At 36.2% G+C, this 17,254-nt stretch overlaps 1 protein-coding gene across 1 annotated transcript in view; it reads right to left on the bottom strand.

The window, feature by feature from the left end:
• Nucleotides 1-17,254, bottom strand: part of LOC126978721 (uncharacterized) — a 95,941-nt gene that overhangs the window by 22,115 nt on the left and 56,572 nt on the right. The window contains exons 11-14 of the mRNA XM_050827745.1: nucleotides 16,894-17,043; nucleotides 13,925-14,062; nucleotides 6,859-7,002; nucleotides 4,370-4,513 (exon numbers count right to left, since the gene is read on the bottom strand). Coding sequence (XP_050683702.1) covers nucleotides 4,370-4,513; nucleotides 6,859-7,002; nucleotides 13,925-14,062; nucleotides 16,894-17,043 — 576 coding nt within the window. The remainder of the gene's footprint in view (nucleotides 1-4,369; nucleotides 4,514-6,858; nucleotides 7,003-13,924; nucleotides 14,063-16,893; nucleotides 17,044-17,254) is intronic.

Here is a 17,254-nt window from a genome sequence, read left to right as displayed (position 1 = left end):
TAGATTATGGGTGCCTATTTCTGCCATGAAGCAGTAATGTGTAACCATTTTGTATTTCGGTCTGAAGGGCGCCGTAGCTAGTGAAATTATTGGGCAAATGAGACTTAACATCTGATGTCTCTGGTGACGAGCGCAATTGTAGTGCCGCTAAGAATTTTTAGGGTTCAAGAATCCTGAGCGGCACTGCATTGTAATGGGCAGGGCGTTAGTAATAAATAAATTACTATCAGCTGAACGTCCTGCTCGTTTCGCCCATTATTAAAAAAAAAACATTCCAAAAAGTATGCCTCAGACCTGAGAAGAACGGGCGCAACTAATTCAGCGGACATCTTTTTTATATTTTAACATATGGTTACAATGTAAAATCGTACAATAATAGTTATGTATGCAAGGGGCAGTCATAATAGTATCACATGAGTCTTTTAATACCTAATTATCAACAGTTGCATACAAGACCTTTCTGCACTCATAATATGAAAAAATATTCTGAAACGGTTAGCTTACTGCTAACATTAATTCAGTCAGTCCTAGTAAGGAAACAAACCTAATATCATCCATTACTGATTACATACAAATAAACTAAGTGTTTATGAAAGAATTATTTATTTTAGTAGAAATTACATTGCAGCGTTTTAAATATCTGGTGTAGAGCTGTCAAAACTTGAATCAGTTATTTTTTGTAAACAACACAATAAATATCTAAGAAAAATGGCGGGAATTCGAATAACTTACTATTTTCTTTACGGCGCGGCGCGCGACGTTTTGGTACTGTGGAACGCGCGTAAACGAAAATGTTCTTTTTTTGAAATTCATTTAGATCGCATTCATACCACGCCTCGAGCAATAAGTATGTGGCTGTCTGTTGAAACTCTGGTGCATGAAGGGATTGAAAAAAAATAACAATGGAGTGTTGTTATGAAATTAGTACAACTTTACAACACTCGTTTGGATGATGTAATGCTTATTAGGACATTGGATGTTTTAATGTTGGCAATAAGCTAACTGTTTCAGAATCAATAATAGAGGACCTAAAGCATGGGTGTAGATAAAATTTATTATTTAATAGACTGTGGGCGGTCGCTCAATTCCCAATCAGTGGTACCATTAAGAAAGTAGTTGACCACACAAACGTTCAACAATTCTTTTGAATTTCGTAATACATTAATTTTGTTTTTAATATTATCTGGGATCTTGTTGTAAGAACATATACAACGCCCCGCAAAAGACTTACTAACCCGACTTAGCTGAGTAGAAGGCATTATAGGTTTATCTTCGTTCTTGGTGTTAGCATTATGGCTATGACAGTTTCTAGCAAATTCACTTATGTTCCCATGTCCATACATAACATTATCAAGAATATATTGAGAGGCAACAGTCAAGAAGTTTATTTCTTTAATTTTTCTCTCTCAATGATTCTTTAAGACCTATGTTATTAATAGCGCAAATTGACCTCTTCTGTAGCACAAAGATGGTATTTATATCGGCAGCATAGCCCCATAGTAATATAACCTATGGTCATAATACTATGACAACAACTAAAGTAAACTAATCGCGCCGTATCTACGTCGGTTAATTTTATTAAATTTTTAACCGTATGCTGCAGAACTAAGTCTATTAGCCAATCCTTCAATATGGGTGACCCATTGTAATTTGGAATGCAGAGCAATGCCAAGAAATATAGCAGTTTCCACGGGTTTTAATCACTTTTCCGCTTAACAAAACACTCGCATTAAAATTTTTGACATTTGGTATGGTAACTTTAAACAGCCGGCCGTTCCCAATATTCAGTCTATCTCCGGTTGTGTTAACTTGAGATAAGTCCCAATATTATCCGTATGTGTAGCTGTCAATAATATTGGCTGTCCCTAGTAATATATTTGTCAAACCCACGTTTTCGGGAGATCACAGCCAGATCATTATTCTTTGCCTAGTAAAAAAATATTTTATTAATTGGTGTTAAATATGTGCAAAATCCTTTTTGTTTATGTTGAATACTTAGTTAGGGTTATTCTTAGCACTATCGGACTAAGTTCAAGCGATAATGAATTTTTATAACTGAGTGGAATCTGATCAAAAAAATGACTAAAAATTACGAGGATTGTGTAAAATACATAGAAAAATATGAAGATTACGAGTTCACATATAGAGATATGCTCAAACATAAAAGTAACCTCTAAACGGTAAGTTATGATAATGTATAATATAAAAGTACTATTATTATATCACATATCGCCATTACATCAACCATTGGTGTGATTGCGTTTCTACGCTTTGGGTACTTTGTTGGTATGAGCAGGTGACAACAGGAGTAAATCTAAATCTGCTGTAAGTCGTATTGTTAAATATGACTTGAATGAATTGATGAAATTGAATGGTAAATAAATATAATTATTTTATCAAAAGATTCAAACATAGGTGAGGTCTGGAATAGAAAATCGGTGTTTTCACTGAATGTGCAAACTGCAAGGTGTTTGTGGTGCAAATTTACATTTTATTAATCTTGTGGATAGATGACAAGGGTCTCCGCTTAATACCACAATTATTAATGATTCAGAGTTATGACATGTTTCTCAAACTTGTTTTTTGGTTTTAGTATTTAACTTTAAATTCGTGTATCGTTAACAATGCAAAACGTAACCGACAATTTAACGTAAAACGTTGTGTGAAATTTCATGAATTTTTCACACAATCACATCTGCATATTTTGTATATTTTAACATATAAAATATATTGTATTATTATATTTTGTAGTCTTGTTGTAAAAAAACTTAAGATAGAAAAAAGAAAAATAATGGTTGACAAATTTCTTCCTAAATTTCCTCCGTTATTTGGCGTAAGCTCGAACGCATGCGAGGGCTCAGTTAAACATTGTTTCAATAGAATTCAGAAAAATATCCTGAGTAACCCCCAAGTCACGACTAAAGAAGTTTTTATTCAAAAGCTTATTCGAAATGGTCTCCATTGGCTGCAATACATTTCTTTAAACGTTGAGGCCAGTTATCAATAGAAGCAGGCACTCTTTCGATTGTTTAAGGGACTCCAAATTATCACGGCGCTTATAGCAAGCCACACTCTCTAAAACTGGCCATTAATCATAATCCAGCGATTAAAATCGGGACTAGACCACGGCCAGTGTTCAGCTCTGAGGAAGTCCGTAACGTTCGTTTCCAACCACGACTGCGTAGACCAAGCTTTATGACCCGGCGTCGAGTCTTGCTGGAAGGACCATTTTTGGTTATTGAACATGATGTTAAGGGGCTTCAATACCTTCTCAAGAATGGCATCTTGATACACTTATGCTGATAATTTGATACATTTTTCACAAAAGTATGGCTCAGTCACTCCTTCATGGCTAATATTATATTATACTTGGTGGGGCCGAACGTTAGTTTGAGTAGTCAAATGTCTGCACTCTCGAGAACCATGGATACGATATCCATATTGATGAAATCATAATTTTGGATTTCAAAAATTATCCCAAATTCATTCTCTGCACATTAGAAAACCTAGGATATAGCTGGGAACAGCGCCTCTATTGTCTCGCTTTTTTGTTTCATCGAGTTACAAAAAACAACGATTCTAAAGACCTTCTTTACTTACACTTCAAAAATTGTTGTAAGAATAATTAAATATGTGACGTTTTTATCAAATTCTTAATTTATATTTTTTTCTTCTTTCTCATTACATACTAGCTGACCCGACAGACGTTGTTCTGTATATAATAAATAAAATAATGTTTTTATATGAATTTGTCAATAATATATCATAACATCAAAAATTACTTCGTAAAATATGCACTCTGCTGTCGTAATGAAATTGTTTCACAGCAGAACTGTCAAACCGTGCGTCAATAAATTCTCTCATAGAAATTATGTATGGACACATCAAAGGAAAAACAAATTTGTTGTTTTTATTTAATATAGCAGCATTTTCCTATATCTTCACCTTTTAAACCTTCTCTGGAATTCCACAAATAATTCAAGACCTAAATTCGCCAAACCTAGATTATAATCTAGTATTTCTTACAATTCACTGATTTAGGGAAATGTCTATTCACTAGAACCATTATTTGGCTGTCTGTGTGCGTGTTGGCGAATGTAAGTACGCGACGCTCACGCACACATTAATTATAATGTTACTTCTATATTGAGAGGAACTATGAATGAAACTATCGTATCGACTATATTAATAAATTAACAAAAAACAACCAACGTCAAAAACACTATTCCAAAACAATAGATATAATATGCACTAAAAAGTATAAAAATAATTGCGTATTTTTATGTATTTAAATGGTAACGCTAGTGCTGGACCAAAAGTAATAATATTCTATAAAAAAATCTTCTTAATTTTTTTTAAAGTTACTTACTACTTAAAAATGTCGGTTGGGCCGCAGTTTGCATCCCCAAATCATAATTCAAACTATCATCTGAACTATCTCCTCTTACTGCACCAGTATCTGATAATGTGTCTCCCGAATAACTGCTGTTTTCACTTCGTTCTGGTGTAGGATCTGGTTAAAATCAAGTTCCATTACATGCTACGGCTAACTACTATGGTAAATAAAACACTTTTTAAAGGATCAAAACGCATAGAATTGTAGCTGTATTTTTACGTTCGTCTATGAAACCTCTATGAAAACGTGCTCTGAAAAGGTAAAAATTCGAGTTACAATAACACATGTTTTTATCCTTTATAAGTGTTTTTTTAAATGTTTTACACTCGCTTTAATCAAAGAAAATACTATACTTAAACCATTGACGTTCTAAACATATGGATATATCATTCGTAGTCTGAAAGCGGAACGGCAAAAGTGCGCTTAAAGACAATGTAGGTAAGCAAACTATTCTCCTTAGTCGTGTGTCAATCACCAAGTCTAAGTGTGTATAATAATACTAATATGTGTTGATAATAATAATACGTTCACGACGCAAAAAAAGATGGTGTGGAGATGACTTAGCACCGGTAAGTTTTTTTTTATACAGAATGGGTTGGCAAAAAGCGTAAATAATTTAGTAAAACAAATATTTTTTCATTTAATATGGTACAATTATCTACAAGTATTCAAAATCCCTTTCCCTCCCGCATGTCAGAATGAGACATATAAAAGGAAAAAGGAAATGAAAATCAATGCTTAGCAATATTGTATTTTGTATAAGGAAAGTCATTGCCAGTGAATATGAACAGCTCATAAGAACGTGAAATTAGTTCTATTTACCTATTGATAGTTGATACTTATTAACACCGCAAATCTGTAAAATATTTTTCAGCTTTTCCGTACACGAGATAGTAAAAGAGAATTGGTGCCAGTTGGTAGCAAAAGAGGGATGTAAAGAATTTCACTAACCCAATAGATTGAGTGCCATTTGCTCGAATCTCGCACGAAACGATTTAAGCGTTTAAAAATTGATGCTCATAAAGTATGATAAAACTGCTTAACATTTGAATATATTTTGTCAATTTACTCGAATTCACGCACATACAAAAGTTCAGTTAGCCATATTTATAATTTAACAAAAGCTGTCATACTATGTTGTCAAGTCTGTCAGTTGTTAAGTATGTCAAGATATGTTGGTGTCCGCTTAGACTACAAATGCCAAAAAGATATCCTGGAAAAGGTGTCTGTCTCAAAGACAAAATTTAACAACTTAAATTTATTTCAGAGAACTTAACATTTTAATGACAAATAACCAGTTTCCCAAATTATTTTATGTAATTAAAAATATATTACATTTTAGTGTTTGTATTTCTCATTATAGGTTACCTTAACTTATTATCCAGATACATTTAGAGCGTTAAGGAGTTACAAATATACGCAAACAAAAATACAAACCAATAAGTAAACAAACAAACTTTCGCCTTTATAATATGAGTGTGATTTTTGATCAGAAACAGATCTTGATCAGAAAATAGGGACAGATTGACAAACGTAAAAAAATACCTAACAGCAACTCCACTGATGATACTGTCCAAATCGGGTTCTAAATTCAAAATACGCAGCATAAATTGAAAAAGTGTTTAGATTGCTGCCTATTGACCAATAATATTTTAAACAACTGGAGTAAACGCAGAAATGTATAGAAATGGCAGTCGAAACTTGTTATGGTATCATTTGAGGCATGTGCCCTATTTCGGCTTTTATTTCGTATCACGTGCACTGTCTATAAAAAGGCATAACAGGCATTTATTTTCTCAAAATTGATACCTTTAGATATCTTTTTGATGTCATTTCTTATATGTATGTATAGAGAACGTCATTAAAAATAGATTGTAGCGTAGCCAAATTCCTCAAGACCATTTGCACCAACATTGATAATATTTAATAATGTTACAATTAGAAAATTAATGTAACTGTGTATAAATATTTAACCTACTCATTTATTAATTTAAAAAAAACTGTTTAATTCTTAACTTATTCTGAATAATACCTAAAATTAATTATTTCTGTGCATGCTTTTGTAAGTAATCACTACATTTAGTTCCTGGTTTTAGTTCTACTTTTAAATTTGTGTGTATTATTGTAAATGATTGTAAATAAACCTAATAAATAAATAAATTGATTACAACATATATTATTATATTTGTTTATTTAAAATGCAACCTGAATACTTTAACAAAATCCGCTGAGTTTCTCGGGCCTGTTCTTCTCTTTTTTTTTTAATGTAGATTCTGATTTGCAATAAATGATTTGCCAATTTTAAAATAAACTATTTCAATAAGAATTAACTGCTTATATTTGTCGAATTATAATCAGTCATTTGACAATAATTTATTGTAAGATTGTTACGTAAGAATGCTGGCTATATCATAAAAAATAATATTTTTTCGTCCTATTCTAATTTTTTAAAAGTTACTTACAATTATAAAATGTCGTTTGTGCTGCAGTTTGCATTCCAAGTTCAATTTCCAAGTTAATCTCATCTGAAATATCTCCTTTTACTGCACCAATATCTAATGATTCTCCCATATTACTGCTATTTTCACTTCGTTCTGGTGTTGGATCTAGTTAAAATCAAGTTCCATTACATGCTACAGCTAACCACAATGGTAAATAAAACACTTTTTAAAGGATCAAAACGTATATAATTGTAGCTGTATTTTTACTTTCCTCTATGAAAACGCGTTCTGAAAAGGTTACGAAACGCGGGTTATATAAAATAATAATAAAAATAGTATCTTTTTGCAAAAACTAATGTAGAAATTCGAGTTACAATTACACACGTTTTAATGCTTCAAAAGTGGTTTATTTAAATGTGTTACACTCGCGTTAATCAAAGAAAATAGTATACTAGAACTGTACAGAAAGAAAGAAAGAAGAATCAAAGAAATATATATTGTACTAATGGACCCGACAGACGTTGTCCTGTACACACGTCTTAAATTTGAAAAATCAGTCCAGCCGTAAGGAGGAGCTCACTAACATACACATGAGTAGGAGAATTATATAATACGGACGGAATTGAGAATCTAAACCAATCTCAAATTCACTGAAACAAACAAAAATATCGGTCCAGCTGTATAGGGGGTACTTTAATTATGAATCTAAACCATTCTCGAATCCACCTGAAGACACACACCAGTCTCAAATTCACTGGAACACACAAAAATATCATCAAAATCGGTCCAGCCGTTTAGGGATACTTCAGTTACAACAGACGCACAAAAGAAATATATATATATTAAGATATTAAAGAAGAATTGAGAATCTAAACCAATCTCGAATTCACTGGAACATACAAAAAATCATCAAAATGGGTCCAGCCGTTTAGGAGGTAGTTCTTATATTGTGAATCTAAACCATCCTCGAGACAACCTGAAGACAGACAGAAAGTTTCATCAAAATCGGTCTAGCCGTCTAGGAAGAGTTCAGTGACATACACACGCACACAAGAAATATATATATTAAGATTTGTTTATTTAAACTGCAACCGGTATATTTAAACAAAACCGCTATTGTCGCGTTAGAATGCTGGACTACGCAAAAATACGCAATTATTTTTATACTTTTTAGTGCATATTATATCTATTGTTTTGGAATAGTGCTTTTGATATCGGTTGTTTTTTGTTAATTTTTTATTAGTTTTAGTGAATCTGAAGTACACTAACTAATAATTTGTCTACATATCATATATATGAACGTGTGGCGATATGTATATTATCAAACTTATAATAATAGTATATGAAAATATATAGCCTATCTATCTTATTATATTTATGAACATAAAATATATATCAAGAACATTATTATATATTAAACATCTACATATTTACTATAATAATATATAAGTACAGATTATAATAACACTATATACTATACGTACATTATCCACCACATATAATAATTACTTTGCCACATTTGTCGTACCGATTAATTTAAGACTTGATGCATCGTGTCGTCTGCTGTGAAGGCCTGCGGTAGCATCGAGAACAATGGGACAAAGGAATGCAGTACAGCGACTAGCGACGCACCGGCAGCCGGCACCCGAAGACAGTGCGCCCCGAACCTTCGACGCACGCACACGTTACCTTTGCTTTCGCTAACGCTTCTCGTTTACTTACGTTACCCCTAGTTTAACTACTTCTCATTTCTTGTTTAGTGTACCTTCTATTCTATATAGTGTTAACTACATACCTGTATCATATTGTGGTGTTAAGTGTTAATTATATATACATAAACTTATCTGAAGCTAATTCGGGCTAATTATTTATATCATCTACTGTGTACCAGGACTAATTCACACACTTCAACCCCACATTGGTGACCCCGATAAGGACTTAATTCAAGTAAGTGAAAAGATAAAGTAGTGAACAAAATGGCGCAACCAGGCAAAGAAACATTTGCGGACGCAACCAGTGGGAACTTTACACCATCCGACATTAATCGGGTCGGAGTTCGGTTACCACCATTTTGGGCGGACGAACCAGCTGTATGGTTTGCTCAAATCGAAGGGAGCTTTGCCCTCTCCGGAATAAAAGACGACGATACAAAGTATTACTATGTGAGTGCCCAACTGGAACATCGATACGCCTCCGAAGTGAAAGATATTCTTGTTAATCCGCCATCGAAAGGGAAATACGAGACACTCAAAACTGAACTCATCAAGAGGCTCTCGGCATCGCGAGAAAAAGAGATGACCCAGCTATTAATGCACGAAGAACTTGGAGACAGACGCCCTTCTCAGTTCTTACGGCACCTAAAGCATCTAGCAGGACTGAACATACCAGACGATTTTATTAAAACTGTATGGACAAGCCGGCTCCCAACCAACTTGCAAACCGTCGTGGCATGCCAACCAGAGTCATCACTCCAAGCTCTTGCTGAATTAGCTGACAAAGTTCACGAGCTAGTTCCTCCTACACCACAAGTAGCCCCTGTAGACGTCGCTTCTTCCTCAAGACTGGAACAACTTTCAAGAGAAGTTGCCGAGCTGAGTCGACAAGTAAAAGCGCTCTCCACAAGAGACGCACCTCGATCTCGCTCAAGACACCGAGTAAACCAACGCAGCAGAAGCGGCAAGCGATCGCAATCAAACTACAGAAAGTTTCCTGTCTGCATTTATCACCACAAATATGGTGAAAAGGCAAGAAACTGCCAGAAGCCTTGCGATTACCAGCAGGGAAACGCGAGAGGCGGTCATTAATAGCGACGAATGATTGCCCTGGTTCAACTGGTCGCTTATTTATCACGGACAGACGAACAAAAGTGCAGTTTTTGGTCGATACAGGCAGTGACCTCTGCGTTTTTCCTCGATCTGCCATCAAAACAAGCCGACCAAGAACAACATATGAACTGTACGCAGCGAACGGAAGCACAATCGCTACCTATGGATCCACGAATTTGGAGCTAAATCTAGGTCTTCGTCGTGCATTCAAATGGCAGTTCGTAGTAGCAGACGTCAACAAGGCAATAATAGGCGTAGATTTCCTGTCTTTCTACAACTTAATGGTAGATTGCCGAAATCGCCGCCTCGTTGATAACACCACGACACTCACGACAAAAGCAGCACCTGCTCCAATAGCTGATGCTATTTCTTCTGTGAAGACACTCGTCGGTGACACGAAATACCTAAACCTTCTTCGAGAATTCCCGGAGATAACTCGACCGTCAGGCATTAAACAAAAAATCCATCATAACACGGTACACCACATAAGGACTACACCCGGTCCACCGGTCTACTGCACTCCAAGAAGACTTGCACCTGACAAACTCAAAATCGCAAAACAAGAATTCGCCGAGATGATCGCTAGAGGAATCGCACGACCGTCAGAAAGTCCATGGTGCTCACCATTACACCTAACTCCGAAAAAAGATAATGGCTGGAGACCATGTGGAGACTACCGGATGCTAAATGCGAGGACAATTCCAGATCGATACCCCATCCGGCACATCCAAGATTTCACGCACAGCATTTCCGGCAGCAAAATATTCTCAACGATCGACTTAGTCAAAGCATACCACTATATCCCCGTTAATACAGAGGATATACCAAAAACGGCAATCACGACACCCTTCGGAATGTTCGAATTCCCATATATGTCTTTTGGTCTACGAAATGCGGGCCAAACATTCCAAAGATTCGTGGATGAAATGACCAGAGATTTCGATTTCACCTTCTCATTCATCGACGATTTCCTGATATTCTCGGAAAATGAGGAGCGGCACCTGGAACATCTGCGTCTGATATTTCAAAGACTACAGGATTACGGTCTAGTAATCAACGTATCAAAATGCGTATTTGGCGCAGCACAAGTAACTTTTCTCGGTTGCACAGTATCAGCAGATGGAGTCAAACCACTAGAGAGTAAAGTCCAAGCAATCAAGGATTTCCCTATACCACAGACTGTAAAAGAACTTAGACGTTTCCTTGGCATGATGAACTATTACCGACGTTTCATCAGAAACGCAGCGGAAACTCAGGCGCCATTGAACAGCCTACTAACCGATTCAGTCAAGGGTAACCATCCAGTGAACATCTCAGGAGAAACCCTACGTGCCTTCAAAAACTGCAAAGAAAGTCTTTGTCATGCAGCACTACTTGCTCACCCGGATTCAGATGCCAAGTTGGCACTAGTAACGGACGCATCCGACACTGCAATCGGTGGAGTTCTGCAACAGCTGAAACAAGATGAATGGCAGCCAATTGCGTTCTTTAGTCGTAAGTTGAACCCACAACAGAAAAAATATTCTCCTTACGACAGGGAACTCCTGGCCATATACGAAGCAATCAAACATTTCCGACACTTCGTAGAGGCAAGACATTTCACGGTATTTACCGACCATAAACCGCTTTGTTTTGCCTTCCATGTGCGTAAAGATAAATGTTCTCCACGACAGTTCCGCCATCTAGACTTCGTGTCACAATTTACCACGGATATAAAGCACATCTCAGGAAAAAATAACATTGTGGCCGATACCCTTTCAAGGATCGAGGAGATAGTTCAGCCTGTAGACCTTGTCAAACTCGCGAGGTTGCAATTGACTGATCCTGAATTACAAAGTTTACTTAACAGCGAAACATCCCTCAAACTCCAGAAAGTTACCATACCTGGAACACGAACCGAACTCTATTGTGACCACAGTACGCAGCTACCACGACCATATGTGCCAAAGGAAGTTAGACACCAGGTGTTCAGGAGCATCCATTCACTAAGCCATCCAGGCGCAAACTCGACCGCCAAATTAGTGACAGAACGCTATGTGTGGCCAAGCGTCAATAAGGATTGCCGTGAATGGGCCAAATGTTGTCATTTATGTCAACGTACAAAAGTCACACGACACATATCTCCAGCACTCGGTACATTCAAATTACCTCGAGCTAGATTCCAGCATGTGCATATCGATTTGATTGGACCTATGCCCATCTCTGGAGGATATCGCTACTGTCTCACCGCCGTAGACAGGTTCTCACGGTGGCCAGAGGCAACACCTCTTCAGGACATTTCAGCGGAAACTGTGGCAAAGGCACTTATATCAAACTGGATAGCTCGCTATGGTTGCCCGTTAGAAGTAATCACAGACAGAGGAAAACAATTTGAATCGGCACTTCTAAAACAACTCGGAGAACTTGCAGGATTTCGACGTATCAGAACTACGGCATACCATCCAGCCAGCAACGGGATGGTAGAAAGGCTACACCGACAGCTAAAAACAGCTATTATGTGCCACGAAAGTCAGAACTGGACCGAAAGTCTTCCATTTGTACTCCTCGGCATCAGAAACACGTATAAAGAAGACATCCATGCCACACCATCTGAAATGTTATACGGAGAAACACTTAGACTACCCGGAGACTTTCTTGAATCTGCTAGCTGGAACACAACAACGGACATTACAGACTATGCAGCACGTTTACGCATGATGATGGGTAAAATCCGTCCTCAACCAGCGTCAAGGCACTGCAAAAGAAATATATTCGTCTTCAAAGACTTACCTCACGCAAGCCGTGTTTACGTCAGAGACGACACCGTGAGAGGATCACTACAGCCAGCATATACGGGACCGTATGAAGTTCTAGAAAGAAGTGATAAAGTCTACAAATTAAGAATAAATGATAAAACACAGACAGTTTCCATAGAAAGGTTAAAACCCGCTTACATACTTACCCCTGACGGCGACTCGAAACGAATAGGATCTGAAGCCGAAATGAAAGAAAACAGCGGTATCAAAACACGCTCTGGAAGACAAGTTAAATTTCCAAACTATTATCGCCCGTCCTAGGACGGTCTCTGGGGGGGAGTATTGTGGCGATATGTATATTATCAAACTTATAATAATAGTATATGAAAATATATAGCCTATCTATCTTATTATATTTATGAACATAAAATATATATCAAGAACATTATTATATATTAAACATCTACATATTTACTATAATAATATATAAGTACAGATTATAATAACACTATATACTATACGTACATTATCCACCACATATAATAATTACTTTGCCACATTTGTCGTACCGATTAATTTAAGACTTGATGCATCGTGTCGTCTGCTGTGAAGGCCTGCGGTAGCATCGAGAACAATGGGACAAAGGAATGCAGTACAGCGACTAGCGACGCACCGGCAGCCGGCACCCGAAGACAGTGCGCCCCGAACCTTCGACGCACGCACACGTTACCTTTGCTTTCGCTAACGCTTCTCGTTTACTTACGTTACCCCTAGTTTAACTACTTCTCATTTCTTGTTTAGTGTACCTTCTATTCTATATAGTGTTAACTACATACCTGTATCATATTGTGGTGTTAAGTGTTAATTATATATACATAAACTTATCTGAAGCTAATTCGGGCTAATTATTTATATCATCTACTGTGTACCAGGACTAATTCACACACTTCAACCCCACAAACGTAAGGGCATTGAAATTTGATTACAGACAGTTAGAAATTCTGCCACAGATCGCACCCTTACTGCAGTCGTTAAGGTTATCGTCATATTTGACTAAGACAATTACTTGACCATAACGATGTTACGGTAGGTGACTCAAATATTCGGATAGCATAAAGAAGAATATCGTTAATTTACTCCTAAGAATTGAAGAGTTCCGTTACTTTGTCATGGATCCCATTATCAGAACCTAACCAAACTCTCTTTGAAGTATATCCTATCCAATAAAAAAAGAATCAACGACATCGGTTGGCGCGATTTGAGCTATTCGTCCACATGCTTATAGCTAATATAAGACTTTTATGGTTTTATCATGGATACGATTGTTAGATCTGCACCAACACAACAACTTACAATGGGACCACACGGTAACTACCAGCTTTCAAATAAGAAGAATTATCAAAATCGGTTCGCCCGGTTGAGAGTTCTGAGGTAACAAACATAAAAAAAAATACCAAGGAATTGTGAACCTCCTCCTTTTTTGAAGTCGGTTAAAAAACCTTTTTAAATTTTTTAAAAGTTACTTACAACTTAGAAATGTCGGCTGTGCTGCAGTTTGTATTCCAAAAATATCATTTGATACTTCTGAACTTTCTCTTACTGCATCGGCTTCTGGTAAGGTATCTGGCGTATAACTGCTGTTTTTGCTTTGTTCAGGTGTGGGACCTAGTTAAAATAATAAAGTTAATTAAAAAACTAAAATGGTAAATTATACATTTTTTTAAGGATTAACACACGTTTAACTGTAACTGTGTTTTTACATTCGTTTTTGTGTAAAAGTAACATAATTTTTTTATAGATTCTCATAATAAATGATTTTTTTATCCTATTTTGAATAAAATATGTGAATGAGAATTAACTGCAAAGTATTTGTCATATTATAATCACTCACTTGACTAAGTATTGTCAAATGATTGCAGTAAATAGCTGGACTATATTAATAAAAAATACTTCTTAGAAAGTTACTTACACCTTACAAAAATCGAAATGTAATCTGTAGGTAAATCTAAAAAAGTCGTAAAAAATGCATGACTGCCCGACTGTTACTTTATACGAAATTTGTATAAATTACGCAGCATCTATTGTTTATGTTATATAACAAAGAGCTAGCTTGTTTAAAAGCAAAAGCTCGTTCGTTTTTATAAACAAACCGAAACACTTGAAGAGCAATTAATTATATTGTAACCTGAGCCGTTGCGTCAAGCGGTGACCTTGAAGTCGTTCGCAACTGGGCGGCACTACACGCAAAGCGCCGTGAGCCACTTACTGCCATTTTAGAGGATAAGTTTTCTCGCATGTAATTGCTGCTTTCACTATGTTCTTGTGTAGTATCTATTTACAATCAAGTCCTATTACATGTTACAGCTAATTATAAATAATAGGGGTTAAAACTTAGAGCTGTAGCGTTGCTATTCTAAGGGTTAAAGTATGAAATTACCGTTTTATTGTAATAGGTCATAGACGTTCTATAAATATAGACAATGCACGTCATACAAAATCAAAATCACTCATATTATAAAGGTGAAAGTTTGTATTTTTATTTATTGGTTTGTGCGTATATTTGTTTCTCCTCAACACTCTAAATGTAGTTGAATCTAAAAAATAAGGTAACCTTTATTGAGAGAGACAAACATGTGCATGAATTTTTAAATGCTTAAATTCTTTAGTGGTGATATATAAATCAGCCTGGCCAGCCAGCAACTAGCGAAAAATCCCCTTCACTATCTCGTGTACGAAAAAGCTGAAAAAGATTAGCATTTACAGGTTTTTTTTTTAGTTACATCCGTAATGTAAGCCGTTCATATTCAGTGCAATGACTTTCTGTGCACAAAATACAATATTGTTCAAAGGACGTTCCGTACATAAAATGCAATATTGCTAACCATTGTTCACTGGGCCTTTCTCATTTTTAACATTTCTCACTGAGTGCTTGTCGCGTCCTTTGATCTGTCTCATTTTGACAAGCGGGATAGAAAGCGATGTGAATACTTTTCAATACTTGAACTTGATACAATATTTAATGAAACATACTAGTTTTTATTAATTATTTACGCTTTCGCCAACCTATCTTATATAAATAAAATTAAAAACTGACCGGAATAATCACACCATCCTTTATTACGTCGCTAACGTATTATTTGAGCACTTTTTAAAGCACACTGACACTTGGTGATTGACACACAGTTGACATAAGACTAAGGAGAAAAGTGTGCTTCCATTGTCTTTAAGCACACTTTTCCATTCCGCTACTCCGTCATTGTATTAGGTACTTCGAATTGACAGAGACAGAATTGATAGAACCTTCATGGTTTGAGATTTTTGAGACAAACTTTTTTTAAATGGTACCTATGTAGTTCTTTTATTCTTTTAAAAAATGTGCAACATTCAATTGTCGTTTTTCACTTGATTTTTTTATTCAGCATGCAGAAGTAAGATGGATACTTCGAACATTCGAGTGAATACCAGTTCCGACGCGGAACTAACGCAGCAGAAACAGCTCGCAATATAAATGTTGCGTTTGGAGAGGGAACTGCAAATGAACGCACCCACGGACGAGTAAAAAAATAAGGACTCCGTGTCACCTTACATAACAGTGAGCCTCCAAAACAAGCCGGTAAACGTGTTAATACACAGGCCCACGCATACACTTACACTAATACAAGCCGATCGGCCGCCATTACGAGATTTGCCATCGTCTGTGACAGATCAGTTTGCGTTGCAATAAAATATTTTAAAAATGCCGTCGTGCGTTGTGAAAATGTGTAAAAATAATAATATAAAAGTATTTGTGGATATATGATTATTTAAGGGAGAAAAAATTGTCTAACTGGTATACCCCGCAACCGCTCACACACTAGCATAAAGGTGCTTCACTTGCTAATATCACGGCGCGGAGTCCTCCTTTTTTTACTAGTCCGTGGAACGCACCATGCAATTTTGGCTTAAATGCCTTGGATTTGAAGAACGAACTACGTGGAAGACCGCCCAGGTGAATAGCAATGATATGGTGGAAGCCGATCCAAGGCAAACTACCCAGGAATTAGCGGCATGATTAAACGTTACCTTACCAACAATAAAATTAAAAATTTGTTGAAGACCTACATCCTAGATCACCACAGTTCTATCGCAAAGGCTTAAATGACCTTCCTGTTAGATGGCAGTAATGTAAAGATTATAATGGTAATTAGTATGATTAAATAAATATGTTCAATTGAAAATAAAACGAACATCAATTTTTCAGTACAAATCGGCAATTTCATATTTTAACCCCTATTAATACAATGGTACATTTTTTACACAGACGACATCGCATTCTATCACGCGGCTTCCTATACTCTTCCTTATTGTGTAGTTCATTTGTATAAAATGAGCATTTACAAACAGGTTAATCCATGAAATATATATATATAACATTTCATGATATATTTGTTTGTTTTGAAATGGCTGAGTTTAGTGCTGGTATAGACTAAATCATATTAAACTTGAAAGTTACTCACATAATAAAGTAGAATGTTGGGGAGCTGGATTCATTTCTAAATTATTCAGTGAAAGTTCCGAATAATCTCCTATATACTGGCTTCCTTCATTAGCTTCCGATAGAGGTGGTTGCGTAAAACTGCAATTACCCATTTGACCAGCAGTAGGACCTAGTTAAAATAAAAAAAGTTATTGTTTTGAGGAATTCTGAGGATTTCACATCTGAACCAGTCATAAGGCTTTTATTTGGTACTTTAGTGCGCAGCAAGCTATGTAGAATCTTTGTATCGGACTGTTCGAGGCGCAGGCATAGATTGTTCGCGAGTCCGACACTTCGTAATGTGCCTTGCACCAAGTCACCTATACCGAGGTCTCTCTCAG

This window comes from Leptidea sinapis, chromosome Z (assembly GCF_905404315.1).
Source record: "Leptidea sinapis chromosome Z, ilLepSina1.1, whole genome shotgun sequence".
Taxonomy (NCBI): Eukaryota; Metazoa; Arthropoda; class Insecta; order Lepidoptera; family Pieridae; genus Leptidea; species Leptidea sinapis.
The sequence above is the reverse complement of the archived record's forward strand: the minus strand, read 5'-3'. Positions and strand labels throughout refer to the sequence as shown.